We start from the raw sequence: 14816 nt of genomic DNA, 5'->3' as shown, positions 1-14816 counted from the left end.
CTGCACCTTTAAGTGTCTCAAAATTAACTCGCCAAAGAAGCAGCATTATGGAAAAATTATTAGATACGTGGATTGAAGACAAGAGAATGAAAAATTGGAACGGATCGAACGAATAATTGATTGGTTATACGGCTTTTCGCTTTACGGCCAACTTTTCCGGAACGTATCTGGGCCGTATAGCGAGGTATAGGTGTATTCAAGTAGATGAATGTTTGATTAAGCGTTTCGAGGAATGAAAGAGGCGAGACGAGGAGTCGCCCCGATGTCAGATTTTCCTCCAGATATATTGGACATACGTACAGATATAGAAATACAAATAGAAACGAATGAAGTGTCCGTAATATGTAGTTATCGTAACGGTGTGTTGGTCGGTGTTCTGGTCATTGTCATCGCTATCGATGTCCTCTTGTGGCGTATAGACCGAGACCAGATCGAGCCTTTAAAAAACGAGCCTGCGCGATCGGCTGTATCCTCCTCGTCGGTCTCGATCCGGCGCGGCGTTCAAACGGAACTCTCGTTTTTTTTTTCTAGATGGTAACGATCAATATGCAGACAACGATGTACGACGCGCTAACAAGAACAGACAATAAAATTGGCGCGGTATTACAAGGATATAATACATGACGGCGCGCAGGTACAAGGGATAATATGTACGTAATAACATCGATCGAAGAAATCGCCTAATCGATAGGCTGTGGTCCGCATTGTGGGCATCCGTCAGCTTATCTGGCCGCGTGGGTTGTACCTAGTTGTTCTAGTACCAGGACCGAAGCGGCGCGAGCGGTTCTGATATTCGAAAAAATAGTACCGGTACCTAGAGCTAAGGAGACATCCGTCGAATCGTGTATACTACCTTGTACACCGTTGCAACCGGTGTACGATTTATAGCTCGTGTTCAGGCCGCATTGTCCTCGAAACCCGCTTTATTTTATTATTTCTCCCCGAGTACAACGCGGACCCCGCTCCGTTCGGACAAGGATGTTCGGCTCCTTCGCGAAAACCAATTCGGCACACGCAGAATCGCGCGTGCGCGATCATCAATTCAATTCACAGCCGCCTGACACACGTTCACGAAGGATTTCTCGAGAGTTTAAGTAGGTGGACGGATAATCGTCACCGAACATCTTGCCCGCCCCGTGTCGAACGGCAATTCGTTATTTGTTTCATTTTTTTTTTTTTTGCTACGTCGCTTTCTACCCTTTCCGATTTCCTCGCACACAATTCGTTTACCTATTCGTATCTTATTCGTTATCGGTTTGGTCCTTTCTATTAGATGGCTCTCTCGTTTTCGATTTTCTTTCAAAAAGAAAAACGCGAGCATATGTTACCTGGGCGTGAAGTTTAACGTCGCTGCTCTCGCGCGTTCGATAACGTTCGAAGGGAGTAGCAGAGGACAGTTTCGTCGAAACGTTTCGGTGGGGGGGGGGGGGGGGCGAGGGACGAAAACAGACGAATAAATCAGCATATGTTTGTACACAGCGTACATACGCATTCGCTCGTGCTTTTCCAAAAAACAAGGGACAGAGGAAGGGAGTTGCATGTGTGTACGTGTAAGTGACCGTGGGCGTGTCTCTGTATCATTTCTGGGAAGGGCACACCTGGCCGCGCGTCACTTTTTGACGTTTCGAATCGGTCGCGGACACGAGTTCTCGAATTCGCGTCGGACGATTGCACGCATTCGAACGTGTATCACCGAATACCACGCTTCTTCGCAAGTTCATCTCGATCCCGTACCGTATCGGATGCTATAAAGTGGAGAATCGAACGTGCTACAAGACATGCCAAGCGAATATTCGATAAACTGTTCACAGAAGTTCCCGAAAGCGATCGTGATTCTCATCCTAGAACGTTGCAATCCTTATTTGACTAGTCGAGTCGTAGCTCGAGTTTGTTAAGTTTAGTTTTTTCGTCATAAGTTTGCGCTCTACGGGTTTCTCTATTTCTGGCGTGGGCGGCAACCCTCGCCTGCTTTGCCCCCGGGAGAGCACCGAAGAGCTCCCGGGAGCAATGTTTCGAACGCCGTGTCTCGAGTGGGCGTGGTATCATTGCTCCCGTCGGGGTTACGGGCAATTTGCGCCCACGCATTCTCTATGTTGTGTAAAGTTTTTTTCTACTTGTTTTAAGAAAGAGAGAAAGTGTGTGTGTGAGAGACATATAGAGAGAGAGGAAAGAGAGAGAGAGAGAGGGAGAAAGACGCAGACAAATAGATCAAAGTGCTCCAAAGATCGAGTAGCATAAATCGTTGTCGATCTTATTTATAATTCGGACCAGTCTCTCTCTTCTGGAGTGCGCCGGTTAAGTGCAAAAATACATGCGTACAGATCGTGTGCGCTAAAAGTCTCGTACAGGGGGATTTCACAGCTCCCACAAAATTCCAATGAAATCTACGAACTCGTAGGTTCTACGCGAAAAATTTTTGTGTGCGCGAGCGCCGCTCGATTCGAATCGACCGAGTGCATGCTCCCGCGGCACGAGTTTCTAATTCACAGATTCACATTTCGAGAAACTACCGAATATATTCGCTATACTTTTTAAAACGTGCAACGACAGATGAGAGCGGTAATCGGAACAGTTACGTTTTTACCTACGGAGAAAGTCCTTCGGCTCCGAGGAGCCGGAGTTGCGTTTTGTTTTATCGGTTCACGTTTGCGTCGGTGCGATCGGACAGTGAACGACATTGAACGAGACACGATATGAAAGAAAGACGTCCAACGACGGTGTACTTGATCGAGAAAGGAAGAAGAACACGATCGTGTGGAAGTGAAACAGCAATGTAAAGCGCTACGACCGTTTTCTATTGTCGATGTTAGAGAGGATCTCTCATGGTTTTTTTTCGTCTTTCAGCTATGATGCAGTGAAAAAGTACATTTCACAGCACGAACGTGCATCAAGGGATCAGTCCGCGTCGCACACGCGTGAGTCCCTTTCGCAGGAAATACGTATTTCTCGAAGATCGACAAGAAAACTCTTGGTATGCCGAAGGTCCCAATGAAGAAACAGAATCTTTCTGTGCATTCTCGCGTGTAAAGGTGCATGTGCGCCTGCGTGCATACGTATTGTCATGCGTGCGTGCGTTCGTGCGTGCTTGCTTGCGTGCGTAAGTGCGTGAATGCGTGCGTGCGTGCTTGCTAGCTTGCTTGCTTGCTTGCAACAATCGTGTGCATCGATGCGAGTACATACATGCGAGAGCGCGTCTGTTTGTATATACGAGCCTGAAATATACAAATGTAAAACCGATCGATCATATCGATCCGATCTATGGCAACGGTGTCCGTCAACGATGACCGAACGGGTCGTATATAAAGTAGTAGTCGTGAAAAACACGTTTGCACCTGTGTACAACAAATTTGTCTAGTTTACGGCGCTAACGTCGCGTTTCGATTTGTTCGGATTCGTTTCCTCGTTTTCACCTCGGGTGTATTGCGATAACCAGTTTTCGGTAACGGGTTCGTCGTGGCGCGTTCTCTTCGTCATTCGGCGGGACGACTGGGAATCGAGACACGTTTGTATCGTACAAACCAGTGTCGACGAAAGGAACGCGACGTGGAAGAATGACGATGACCACGACAACTGTAGCAGAAACAGACGGACGATGGCGGATTCGAGGGTATCGAGAACGAACACCCTCTCGGAATCGTGGCGCCACGGACAAGTTAGAGGACGTGCAAGTTCTCGCAGCTCTTGGACTTGCTGTCTCTCGCCCATACCTTGCCCAATAAGTTTCGCACCTTAAGGCTGGTGCTGGTGCGACTGCCGCGATACTTTTTCGGGGAATTGTTCTCGGAGCACGAACCCAGCGGCGACTTGCTGCGGTTCTTCCTCGATCTCTTCCGGAAGAGGTCCCTCGTCCTCTCGGGGTTCTCGAGCTTCAGTCGTATCTGCGTCAGCAGGCCGACGAGCAGCTCGTCGACGTTGTGGTTGATCATAACGGACGTCTCGATGAACTTGCAGTCGTAGGATGTGGCCATCGACTTGCCTTCTGCAAATGGGACAGCAACGGATCCTTGTACACGTTCCGCGAAAGTCTAGGTCTAGATAGCTAACAGTCCTCTCGTCGCCGGTCCGATATCTCGTCCTCGACGGGAGTGCAAAGTTGTGAATTTATCGATCGAAAGGTGGTAAAAAGGTGGCTGTGGACTCTCACCTGCGGTCGAGACCAATCGACTGCGCTCGAGATCGACTTTGTTGCCGACGAGGATCACCGCTCGCGCGGACACGTGGTCGCTTCGCCACAGGGTTTGCAGGACCGCTTCGGCGACGCGCACCGAAGTCCGATCCGTTGTCGAGTAGACGACACAGTACGCGTGCGGCTCGTACGACGCGATACAAGTTTCCGGCTGCGAACAGAAAACCGTCTTAGTTCCAAGCGGCAAGACACGAGGAGCAAGTCACCGTGCAATATTCAATTTCGTTGGCTCGACTAAAGCTGCAAGCTAAATCGATCGTTCGCATTTTCGGCTAGTCTTATCTCAGGCTTATTTCAGTCCAGCTCGCGGAGTCCGGTCGCTATACGACGTGTAGCCGCGCATGAAGCTGGACTAGAGCGATCCTATCGAACCCAGGCACCAGGGCTTGATCGATCATCGGTCCCCGTCAACAATTTTCACACGGTTGACCGGCCTCGTTACGGCTCGATGCTCGTCAATCGTTCCTCGCGGAGGTTCGCCGAGCTGGACTAACGCGCTCTCTCGCTCATCGACGCGATGCGCTCCCGATACCGCTTTGCTCCCTTTTTATACGTTCCACCTTAACTCCAAATTAATATCGATTAACAAATGCGATTTATCGAAGCGACGGAACAGCAGGATTTGCGTGTGATCGGCGCACAAAGGATTTCAGAAACCGGTTCGTTCGAAACCGATTCGACGAAATGAGTTTGGAGAAAGCGTGATCGGTTATAAAAGCGGGGTTGCGATTGCGAGTCGGTGCATCCTATCGTTCGATCGCACTTATCGGAGCATCGTGCGTAAACCGCTTGATTGAGCGCACGTCCTTCCGCGACTCACCGTCATATCGGCACAGGTGTGATCGATAAATGTCAGTTCAGATTCCTCCCCGGCTAGAAGCACGCTGACAGTCTTCTCCCCGGACTCGTCGTCTGCCGGAAACAGTAAATCATCATCGTCACTTTGTGTCACTAATTTTTGATAGACAAAGGCGCGAGGAATGTACGAACACCGACCTGCTTTTCAAATGTGACGATTACGAAGGTCATTCAAAATCAAGCTTTTAATACGCAACCTTGAACATTGATGATATACAAGGTTGCTGTTAACGTAAGAGGAGATCGTCGAATAGTAGAATAAAACATCAAAAACAGGCTGAAAATCGTAGAAAAAGGTTCACAATATTTAGTGTTATGTTGTGTGGTCGGTTTTGGAGACCAGGGCCTGTGCTCGGCCCCATAAAAATTTGGAGTCATTGAAAAAATCTCTGTACCAGGAGTGGGACCTTTCAGGACACGTTTGAACCTCTGTATCGGCGCAAAGGGTGGCCATTTCGAAACTTCTTAAATATATGAATACTAAAGGTTCATGTTATGGTAGTTATTATTTGGTTTTTCAAAATTCGTCAATTTGACAGAATTATGATAAGAAATGATTAACTCCGTTATTTCTTGTCACCCTGTAAAAAAGCAACTTTTACTATTTTGTCCAAAATTCAGAGAAAACGTAATGTTTCCAAAATCTTCATTACATCATCTAGTAAATCGATCCATTTCTTTAAAAAATGTGTGCCATCAATTATGAGAATGACTGTACGTTCTTGCACGTTATTCTTGAATGTTCTTGAACGACCTTCCTAATATAGATCATGGCATTCGTCTCGAAACGCCCCACCAGGATATAAATAAAAAGAATACATCGTCGCATTTCGAAAAACAAGGTTGACCTTTGTAACTCGCTCGATGCGTTATACTTCCGGGAGGGAAAGGTGGCCGCGCGTCCCCCTAGGCCGAAGCGGAGGAGGACGAGCGTCGCGTCGGGATACTCACCGATGGAGGTATCGTAAGCGTGAAGGTATTCGGAAGTCATGAACTGCGAGACCAGCGAGCTCTTGCCGACGGCTGGAGCCCCCAGCATCAGAACATGGTACGGCGTTGGTCCCTGTGATGCGCTGCTCTCCCTCGAGCTGGCCAGTGATCCTGCCGCGGAGTTCCTCGCCGAGCCAGGGTACGAAGCGGTCAGGTGTTCCGTGCTGCACCGCCGTTGGTGATCACGCCGAAAGAGAGCGACAAAAGGACGGAAGAAAAAAAAGAAAGAAACAAGCATGTAATAAAAGATGCCGGGGTTCGGCAGATAGGTTCACGAGCTCGCAGAATTCTACGCCTCTCTCTCTCTCTCTCTCTTTCTCTCTCTCTCTCTCTCTCTCTCTCTCGTATCGCAGATGCTTAATAAGCTTATCCTTGCGCCTTGGTTCGAGAATTCGACTTCTATCGATCTCGACGATTCGAGGAAACGATTAAAGAAGGAGTCCTGGGACAGCATCGGTGGTCCCGCGGTGTTGTCTGCGGCAACGTTGCATTTCGATCCCGCTCTAAAGCCCAACACGTGTGTCTACGTCGTCTAGACTCTTGAAGCGCACGTAAACTCACGCGTTCGATATAAAGTAGGACCACCTGGGGCTCCGCAGACCTCGCAGAGTCAGCCATCTCGACGACATCCTTGTCCCTCATCTGACTGCTATCTCGTTTCGAGCGCCGTTTCGTATAAATTCGCTCGGTCTACCGTTCTCGACAAGTTGAAAACAGTGTAGCCAGACAGGGAGAATTGTGGGGAATAAGTGTTACCCGTTCTCATTCATTATCAGAGTCGTCGCATGACATTCCGCCGCGTGCACGACGGAGGCGAAAGTGGAACGGAGTGGGAGAAAAAAAAGTCATGATCTGGCTTCACTGGTTGAAAGGGGCACGACGGGGGTCGGTGGGTGGTGGCTGAGGAAAGTCTCACCTCGAGTTGCTCGAAGCGACGCTATTGTTGGACCGGGATCTCCGACTCTTCAGGGAGTCCCCTCTGTTTACCACCCCCTTCGCGGTTATACTGAAATGTCTCTGCCTGTAGTACTCTTCCTCGACGCCCGTGTTCGGCATGCTGGCGACTCTCGATCTCTGCTGCGGAAGACACAAGTAATTTGGCCTGCCCGACGAACGGCTGCCGGGTGTTTTCACCGACTGCGACCTGCTGTGGTGCGGGCTACCGTATCTAAGGCAAAACGGTACGTGCAGTGCCTAGCGTGTTCCCTATTCGATCATCCGGTAGCAAGGGAAAAGTACTCGAACAACCTCGTCAACGCGTTGGATAAGGGGGATGGTAGCCAAATATGATCGAGAACTCGGGAGTTGGCACGGACGCGATACAAAAACATGAATTGGATCGTCTTTCCACAAAAAAGTCAATCCCGAGGCATTGGGTTGCTAATAAAGAAAATGCGGACAACTTTTTTCACATTGCTGTACAGTGTTTGTACACGAAGGCGGTCCTCGATACGTGGAACCGATCGAAGACCGTGCCAATTCCGGAGCTGCCAACGAGAGACCGTCCTTGAGGGCTGCGCTTCGAACAGCCGGCTAACTCTTGAATTTATGACATCAACGGAGACGGAATATCAGTGTTTGACCTTCCCGTACCCAACGCGTTGGTAATCGGCGAAACAAACCTCATCTCGAAGTCGTGAATCTCTTGTAACGTTAGCGTGTTCGCAACGTCCAGCAGCTGTCTCATGTTCTCTTCGCGGCGCCTGACGTCCACCTCCGGGTGCAAGAGTATGGTCGCCGCACCGGTGGACCCGTCCAGCGAGAGCGACGGCTGCTGCACCACGATCGTAGCCGCTTGCGTGGTTCTCTTGCTGCCGGCCGTGTTGCCCCCTTTTCGGCATTAGAAAAGCAAAGATCCGTTACCTCGGCCCATCCAGAATCGCGTTCCTGTCGTACACTGCGAGTTACCAAAAGACCTCCGAGCACCGGACATCGCGAGAGCATTCTCGTGCTTTAACCTTATCGTCCGACCCCTTCGAACCAGATTCTAACCGCGTCCACCCACCCCTTGTTTGCGCGTACAACACCGTGCGTCTCGCACTGGCGCGGCGTAACCTTCGCTTTTTGGAAGCCAGCCCTTTTCCGCTTCGTCGATCCCCGTGCCCTTGTATTCGATCGACCGCGAATAGAAGGATAAAGAGAATAGAAGACCAAGCAGAAGGAGCGACGCGAAAAACAACACGCGGTCAGTTCATTCGACGGTTCACCTTCGGCCCGCTTCTCCCCTCGACCGCCCTCTTCTTCGTCACCTCCTTCTTCTCCATCGCGATCCTCCTCATCCGCATCCGCGTCTTCTTCGTCCTCGTTCGCCTCTGTGTTCCAATGTTTTGCAGTTTATAGCTTGGTTATACCGCGTCTACTTCTGGCCAAATCGACATTCAAAAGAGACTGCGGAGCGAGATCGCGGGATCTGAAGCGGACGTTTTTCTGGATGCTCGGTCGGAGAATGAACGTACGATGCCGGGAGAGTCTTTCTCGCAAAGGTGCTAAGCGTTTTCGGATACATACGCGTGTGCGTCTTTCCAAACAGAATTGCCGCTCGAGAGTGGATTGCTCGCGAATGACGAATTCGTATGGTAAGCTTTCAAGCGAAACAATGCAATGGTTTTGTCTTTTTTTTTTGTTCTCGTTGCTCGCGTTGCGTGCGCGTCTCTCCATGGTCCCCGGTGTTGTGAACTACGCGACGAGAAAACAACTGGACGAGAACGACACGAGGAAGAGGAGAGAAAGGAGAGAGAGAGAGAGCGAGAAGAGGGGACGATATCCGCGACGCGCAATCAACGATCAGTGCTCGCGAACGGAGCCGGCGGCAATTCGGTGGAATACTGCTACGGCAAACGAAGCGCTATCAACTACGTTAACACATCGACTAACGGCGAAATCGGCAGAAAACATGCGCTGCTCGGGACTGAAACGCAACGACTCGCAAAGAGAGTTCCGACAGAATTAGAGCTACGCTTGGTACAGATTGGAGATCGAGTGGCCTGCAGTAAAGTGACGGCTCTCCTCTCCTCTCGAGGCTGCTCTCTCGATCGACCGATCCCACCATCCGTACTTTGCCTAATCGCTCGAGAAAGCTAGACAACTCTCTTCGGTTGGTCCAACGAGGATAATCTCGCAATATTGCGCGGAAGCGTTAGGCGAGTGCAAAAGTTCGTGCCCGAATTTCAGAGGTAGCGGGAACCTTGCATAGATGTTTTTCAAGTGAAACTTCTTTGTTGAGGGGGCTACAATTTTCTAGCGTTATGGAAGTGACGAGATTTCGCGAATAACCTCGAATAGTTTGACAAGTAACATTTTCATAATTTGAAGACTTTAATTCAAATTGAATTTGAAGACTTTATTGGTGAACTTTTAAGATTGTAGAATGTAAAATGAAGCCTTGGCTACATTCCCATTTCAGTTTTATGCAGGTTTGATGCTTAAATTGTTAGTTATTAACAAATTTTGGAGAAGTGGTATGTTATGTATGTCGGTCCTTGTCGCACAGTTCGACCCTCCTTGTCCGCGCAACAATTGTTAATAAAAGCCGCGGATAACATTTTTGCAAAGGAAAATGTTGCTTCAAATGATCTCAGGAACCTCCCATTTCTGGCTGTTGAAGGAATTTTGGGACACTCTGTATATTCTATGATTTTCTATGATTCTATCATTGAGACAATTGGCTTGTGATAGCTAAAATATGATATAAATATTCTTGATTCAATTTTGTCTGAATATCTTTTTGTTGGTGTCATGTTCCGTACCTCTCGAAAGACAGTACCGTTATAAGACGATAGACATCGTTGGTTCACGTCGATTTGTGATCGAGAGGAGCTTCCGAATATGGAGGACGAAAAATGACATTTTCGCCATATTAGATGATTCGAGATTCGAAAAGAGGTGAATGTTGGAATCGCGATAAAAAGATGCTCCTGCTTTCTGAACGATTGAAGAGTGGTTTGGTAGATTTCGAAATGGTGGTTTTAATCCGAACGATCGGTCTGGATCGACGTTCTGGTATTGATGGCAACATTGTGCGCGGAGGTCTTTGAGATGCTTCATATTGACAATTCGTCTGCATCTCGCCATTTAAACAGATTCGAATTGAATTCCATTGATGGAACAGTTTAATTCGAGTCGGGTACGGACTTTCGCACTCGGCCAATATTGTGTATCACAGAACGTTGAAAAAACATCGTTGGTGTCCGGTACGATCGAGGAGAGAGAACCATACGGCTAACCGGAAGAGTAAGCATAGAACGTAAACGGGAATGGGAAACGAGAAATCGAGGGGACGGAGAGAGAGGTGCGAGATGAGCTCAAAGGAAAACGATAATCATTGGTGGTAATCGACACACGACACACGACACACGACACGTAGGTGTTCGAGTAGATGCAAACAGGTGTGTAAGGCATGACACCAGAAACGAATGTTAAATCGTCAAATGAGTGTGTCCCGTCCGCGTCTCGTCTACACACAAGATCGCTGCGACGCGAGAGATCGCCGAGTCATTCGAAATCAGGACTGAACCGTGTCTGCGGTCGCAATAGCCGCGTGTCCGAGAACGGAAGAACCGATCGGATGTTCAGAAGAAGTCAGGCGGTTCCGATTCGTCGACATTGTCGTGTTTCGAGCCGATAGACAAATTACGCGGAGCCTAATGTGGGTTCCCCCCAGGTGCGTTCTTTTCAGCCGTGAAGAAGAGTGGTCTGGCGTGATTTGGCGGTGCATCGAATTCGTTCGGTGATCTCTCGATCTCGATAGGGATCTCGAAGCACAACTCTCGAGCACAACCAGCAGTATACCTATTGCGCAAAACGGGAAAAAGAGCCTGACCCATGAATGAATGGTCGAAACGAGGGGATGAGATTCTGAAAGAAAACAACAACAATTGATTTTCTTAGCGAGAACAAACGTCCACGGGCGTTCGAATCGTTCTCTACGTCGCCCGCTACATCATCGCCCCGGCTCTTTCGCATCTACCTCGCGGATTAATCTGTCCTACGGTGTGACAACTATAAACGCGTCGTCGCTAAAGCACCGATTATACGATACCGTAACACAAACAGTGTGTCGAGCTTGATCGGCCCCACTCACCGGTGCCTCTTCCACGGATCTTGCTGCCCCCTGTCCTACCAGGACCTTCCGAAGGTCGCTCGTTACTCGTGCAAGCCCCGACCAGCGAGATGTCCAACGGATTCGTCGTCACGTTCACGCTCGGCTTCCTCTGGCTGTGTTTACCCTCGCTGAACGAGCTGTTGCTCCGCCGAGAACACGATCGATCGGACGGACCGTCTTCGCGAGCTTTGCTGACTATCAACGTCAGCATCGAGTTGCCTGCATCCGGCTGTCCTGCGTCCACCGAGCCTCTTACGGGAGTGCTGCAACAACATCGATGTTCCTATGAACAACGCTCTTCCATCGATCTAGCATCGTTGCGAAATGCCTCGCCCCTGCTTCACGAGGTCCGGTACACCTCGTTTAGACGTCGCAGACTGCTCTTAGTATTTTAATGATGGCGAATCTGATCATTGAACTGTTGATCTTTTTACAAAATAATAATTTTCTCTTACGGAAGATTTATGCTCTTCAATTCTTTAAACACGTTGATTGCCGAACAATCACCCCCAAAATCTCACAATCATAATACTTTTTATGAGAAGGAAGTTTAAGGAGCGGTTCTCCAAGGCAATGAAGAGTATCAAAGTTAGTAACAATTGGAAATCAATGCTAGCTAACAATCAGTTTAGGAATCTTTAAAAAAATATTCAAACTCCCAGCACAGCGCCTCGATCGACAACCGAGTGTGCGCCTTTAGCTTGATACGCGACTGTCGCGTGCGTCCATGACCTACCCGACATACATCGCTGCACAGCGGGTTGCAACCCTCCAGGCGGAGTTTTAATTGTTACTAACTAAAACACGAAGCCAAAGTCGCAATATTTTTACACTCTATTGTCATGGAGAACAATTCCTTCAATTTCCTCCCACCTGTTGCCAAAGAGCCTGTATAAAATATCCAGAGCTTTCGATGAGAGGAGATGTATAGTAACCAAGAGATTCTATGGTTCGAAGAACTTCAGCGAGGCACCGGATCCCAGAGCTTCAGGCAACGAGGACTAGACTGCGGATCTTCATGCAAAATAAACGATTTTCTGCGTCCATTCTAAGACACGAGAGTTAACCATAGAACTACCGAGCTCGTCAAAATGACGGATGTCAGATTTTGTTATCTACAGCTCGTGAAGTTATAGAAATATATTCTTCCAGTGCACGTTACCATAGAAATCTTATGAATCCGATGCTGTTATTATTATAAAGCAATATAAATCTGTCTCGTTTAGAGCTCGGTAGTTCTAGAATCCGCAAGTTCTTCTGTCGTTCAAAACTATACGGAGTTTCATGACCTAATTTTCGTCATAAATGCATGAAATCCACAGTCTAACAAGGACGCAAACGCTCGAGCATGCGAACCTGAAAAAATCGCTCGTGCGTAGATCCGGTAAGGGAGGAGTGCGGCCGGAAGAGGACAACCTGGTCTCGCCGCCGGTATTGTTGGCGGCGAGCATTGCCGTAGTGGCGACTGGCGGACCGTCGACGTCTTCGAGGAGGTTCGAGGTGCTCGAGACTCGGACGTCGAGGCGGGCGATGGTCTCGGTTCGCGAGGTGGCGACTGATATCTGGCCTGTGGTCGTGGCGATCCGATCCATCTGGGAATATTCGTCGTCGTTCGGCGGCGGTGGCGGCGGCGGTGGTGGCGTAGCCGGGTCAGGTGGTGGAGCTGCCGGCACTGAAGCTGGCGGTGACATCTCCGAGGGGATGTCTATCAAATCGAAACTATCGTCCGGCTGTTCTCCATCCGTGGTGGTTACCTGCAATCAGTTCTTTTCTTGAGATCCTCGGCTCCGAGTCGCTCAAACATCCCGCAGTTACAATATTTTATCCACTGACGTGAGTGGGATGTACTCTATCGCAAATAGCTACCTAATTCCATTGCGACCTAAGTCAGGTTTTCGCGTATTAAGGCCCCTTTTACACTGCAGCTTGTATACTAGCGAAGAGAGCGTCGATTATAGTTCAATTGATCATTTCAATTGTTAAAACGTTGAACGCCATGGTGGTCACCGATGACCGGCACCATCGCATTGCTTAAATGTGATTGTCATCAAATTAATGGCATTGCGAAGAATTATAGATAGTAAATGAGGATTATATATTATGCGAAGGATTATACCACAACATCGAATCGATGATCGTCGCTTTACTCGCCGCTTCAACGTAACCACGTTTCCATGGTAACACAACAAATCCTATTTCTGCGTTTCGCTCTTATCGAAGCTGCAACGTAAACGCGGCCTGAGACATTGCAGGATGCGGGAGCAAAACAGGTAGGATAACGATCTTACCATGGTGAGCATGGTGTTCGCGCTATCGGTGCTGGTGTTGATCGTAGTCTCGGAGGCGGTGCTCGATCCCATAACAACGACTTTTGGGACGCTGCAGCTGCTGCGGCTGCCCCCGGTGGATTTGAAGTGCAGTCTTCGCAGCGCGGATGTCGCGTGAGACAACAAATCGGAATCGCGAATATTCTCGGTCCCATTGTGCCGATGCGAAGAGCCGCCTGCACGCGACGCCTGTGACTGCGACTGCGACTGCGACTCGGTTGCCTCCGTTTCCGCCGACGCCGCCGCCGCAGCAGCCACCGACGCCGACGCCGACGCCGAATCGGTCCCGTTGCTGCGCGAACTGCCGCCGTTTCGTCCATTCGACCCGCGACCGTCCAAACAGCCCTGCGAGCCGGAACACACATACACCACGCCGCTCAAACATCGACTCTCCCTTATCTACGATTGATTCTGCACCCCGCGACAGATAGCACGACATACACACACAAAATATACAGTCCTCTCTGTTAGAGAATAGCTTTATCACTGGACTGTGGATTTTTAAGCAAAATAAAAAGTTTCTATAACTCTACTCCCTTTTCAATTATTATAACAAATTTAAATATGTGTACAACCTTCAATTCTTCTAATACTTTTACAGTTTTGTTTCCCGCTCATCTATTCTTGTCACAAATTGTATCAAATCCGCAGTCTATCGCCAACTCTAACGAGATAGACTATTCCACGTATACGTACACATTTACCGTAGAATATAAAGCGGTAGTAATGGAAGTTCGAAGAAAAAGTTTCACCTTTTAAACACAGGATATCTCGGGACGGGTGATACAATCAGGCATGGCTGTGATTCTACATGTAAAAATAAGGAGAAACAAGTGATTAACATCTTTCAGTTGACGCTTCGTTTAAGAGGCAATGGAGTTTAAAAGTTCAACGGTTATGCGAGTTCTTGAACGATACTCGGCTGGCGCGTCTGACCATCGCGTACCGCTTCTACTTATTATAGCGTTTAGCATGATACGCGAACCTGGCAGACTTTCAAACTCGTCTTTCCTGTGAAATGAAGCCTTAAACGAAGAAAATCTCCTTTTGCGAGTTATTTCTATGTATAGGATCACCGATTATCCGATGGTACCTTAACTTCAGAAACGTTCTGTATGCTCAGAGTGTTTTCTAGCGGTACAATCAGAAGGAGGATGATTCTACTGAGAGAATGTAGTCGTAGATGTAGAATAAAAACTCGCTGCAAACCAGACTTCGTTTCCGAGAAAGACGGCGTTCATAATTCGTGCCCGTTCTCATGCATCAGTGTTTACAAGTAGAATCGACCGGTCATGAGTCAGACGCGTCAGCTGATTTCTGCTGCTACTGCGGTTCGATTTCCTCGAAAACGAAG

The 14816-nt window shown here is 48.7% G+C and overlaps 1 protein-coding gene across 4 annotated transcripts; it reads right to left on the bottom strand.

Moving 5' to 3' along the window:
- Positions 1–265: 265 nt before the first annotated feature.
- LOC143209094 (uncharacterized) lies at positions 266–13806 on the bottom strand. Of its 4 annotated transcripts, none has more exons than XM_076424334.1 (10): positions 13424–13806; positions 12492–12889; positions 11115–11398; positions 10823–10888; positions 7657–7864; positions 6951–7202; positions 5996–6198; positions 5007–5098; positions 4145–4337; positions 266–3979 (listed from the first exon to the last, which is right to left on the bottom strand). In XM_076424334.1, exons 1-10 carry the CDS (start codon positions 13493–13495, stop codon positions 3654–3656), a joined length of 2094 nt encoding a protein of 697 aa, XP_076280449.1. In that variant the 5' UTR covers positions 13496–13806; the 3' UTR covers positions 266–3653. The 4 variants fall into 4 exon arrangements, with proteins under 4 accessions (XP_076280449.1, XP_076280447.1, XP_076280446.1 ...); XM_076424332.1 differs by lacking the exon at positions 13424–13806 and adding an exon at positions 13002–13304; XM_076424333.1 differs by having other exon boundaries at positions 3945–4075; positions 13424–13641.
- Between the last annotated feature and the right edge of the window lie 1010 nt (positions 13807–14816).

Source organism: Lasioglossum baleicum, chromosome 5 (genome assembly GCF_051020765.1).
Source record: "Lasioglossum baleicum chromosome 5, iyLasBale1, whole genome shotgun sequence".
Classification (NCBI taxonomy): Eukaryota; Metazoa; Arthropoda; class Insecta; order Hymenoptera; family Halictidae; genus Lasioglossum; species Lasioglossum baleicum.
This window is presented reverse-complemented; position numbering and strand designations above follow the sequence as displayed.

Excerpts from the sequence above, each read along its gene's own strand:
- LOC143209094 (XM_076424334.1), bottom strand. The coding sequence starts at position 13,495 with ATGGGATCGAGCACCGCCTCCGAGACTACGATCAACACCAGCACCGAT. Across the intron at positions 11,399-12,491 it reads CGCACGAGCGATTTTTTCAG|CACTCCCGTAAGAGGCTCGG; the intron begins GTTCGCATGCTC and ends ATGTTGTTGCAG. Across the intron at positions 6,199-6,950 it reads GTCGCTTCGAGCAACTCGAG|CACGGAACACCTGACCGCTT; the intron begins GTGAGACTTTCC and ends ACGGCGGTGCAG.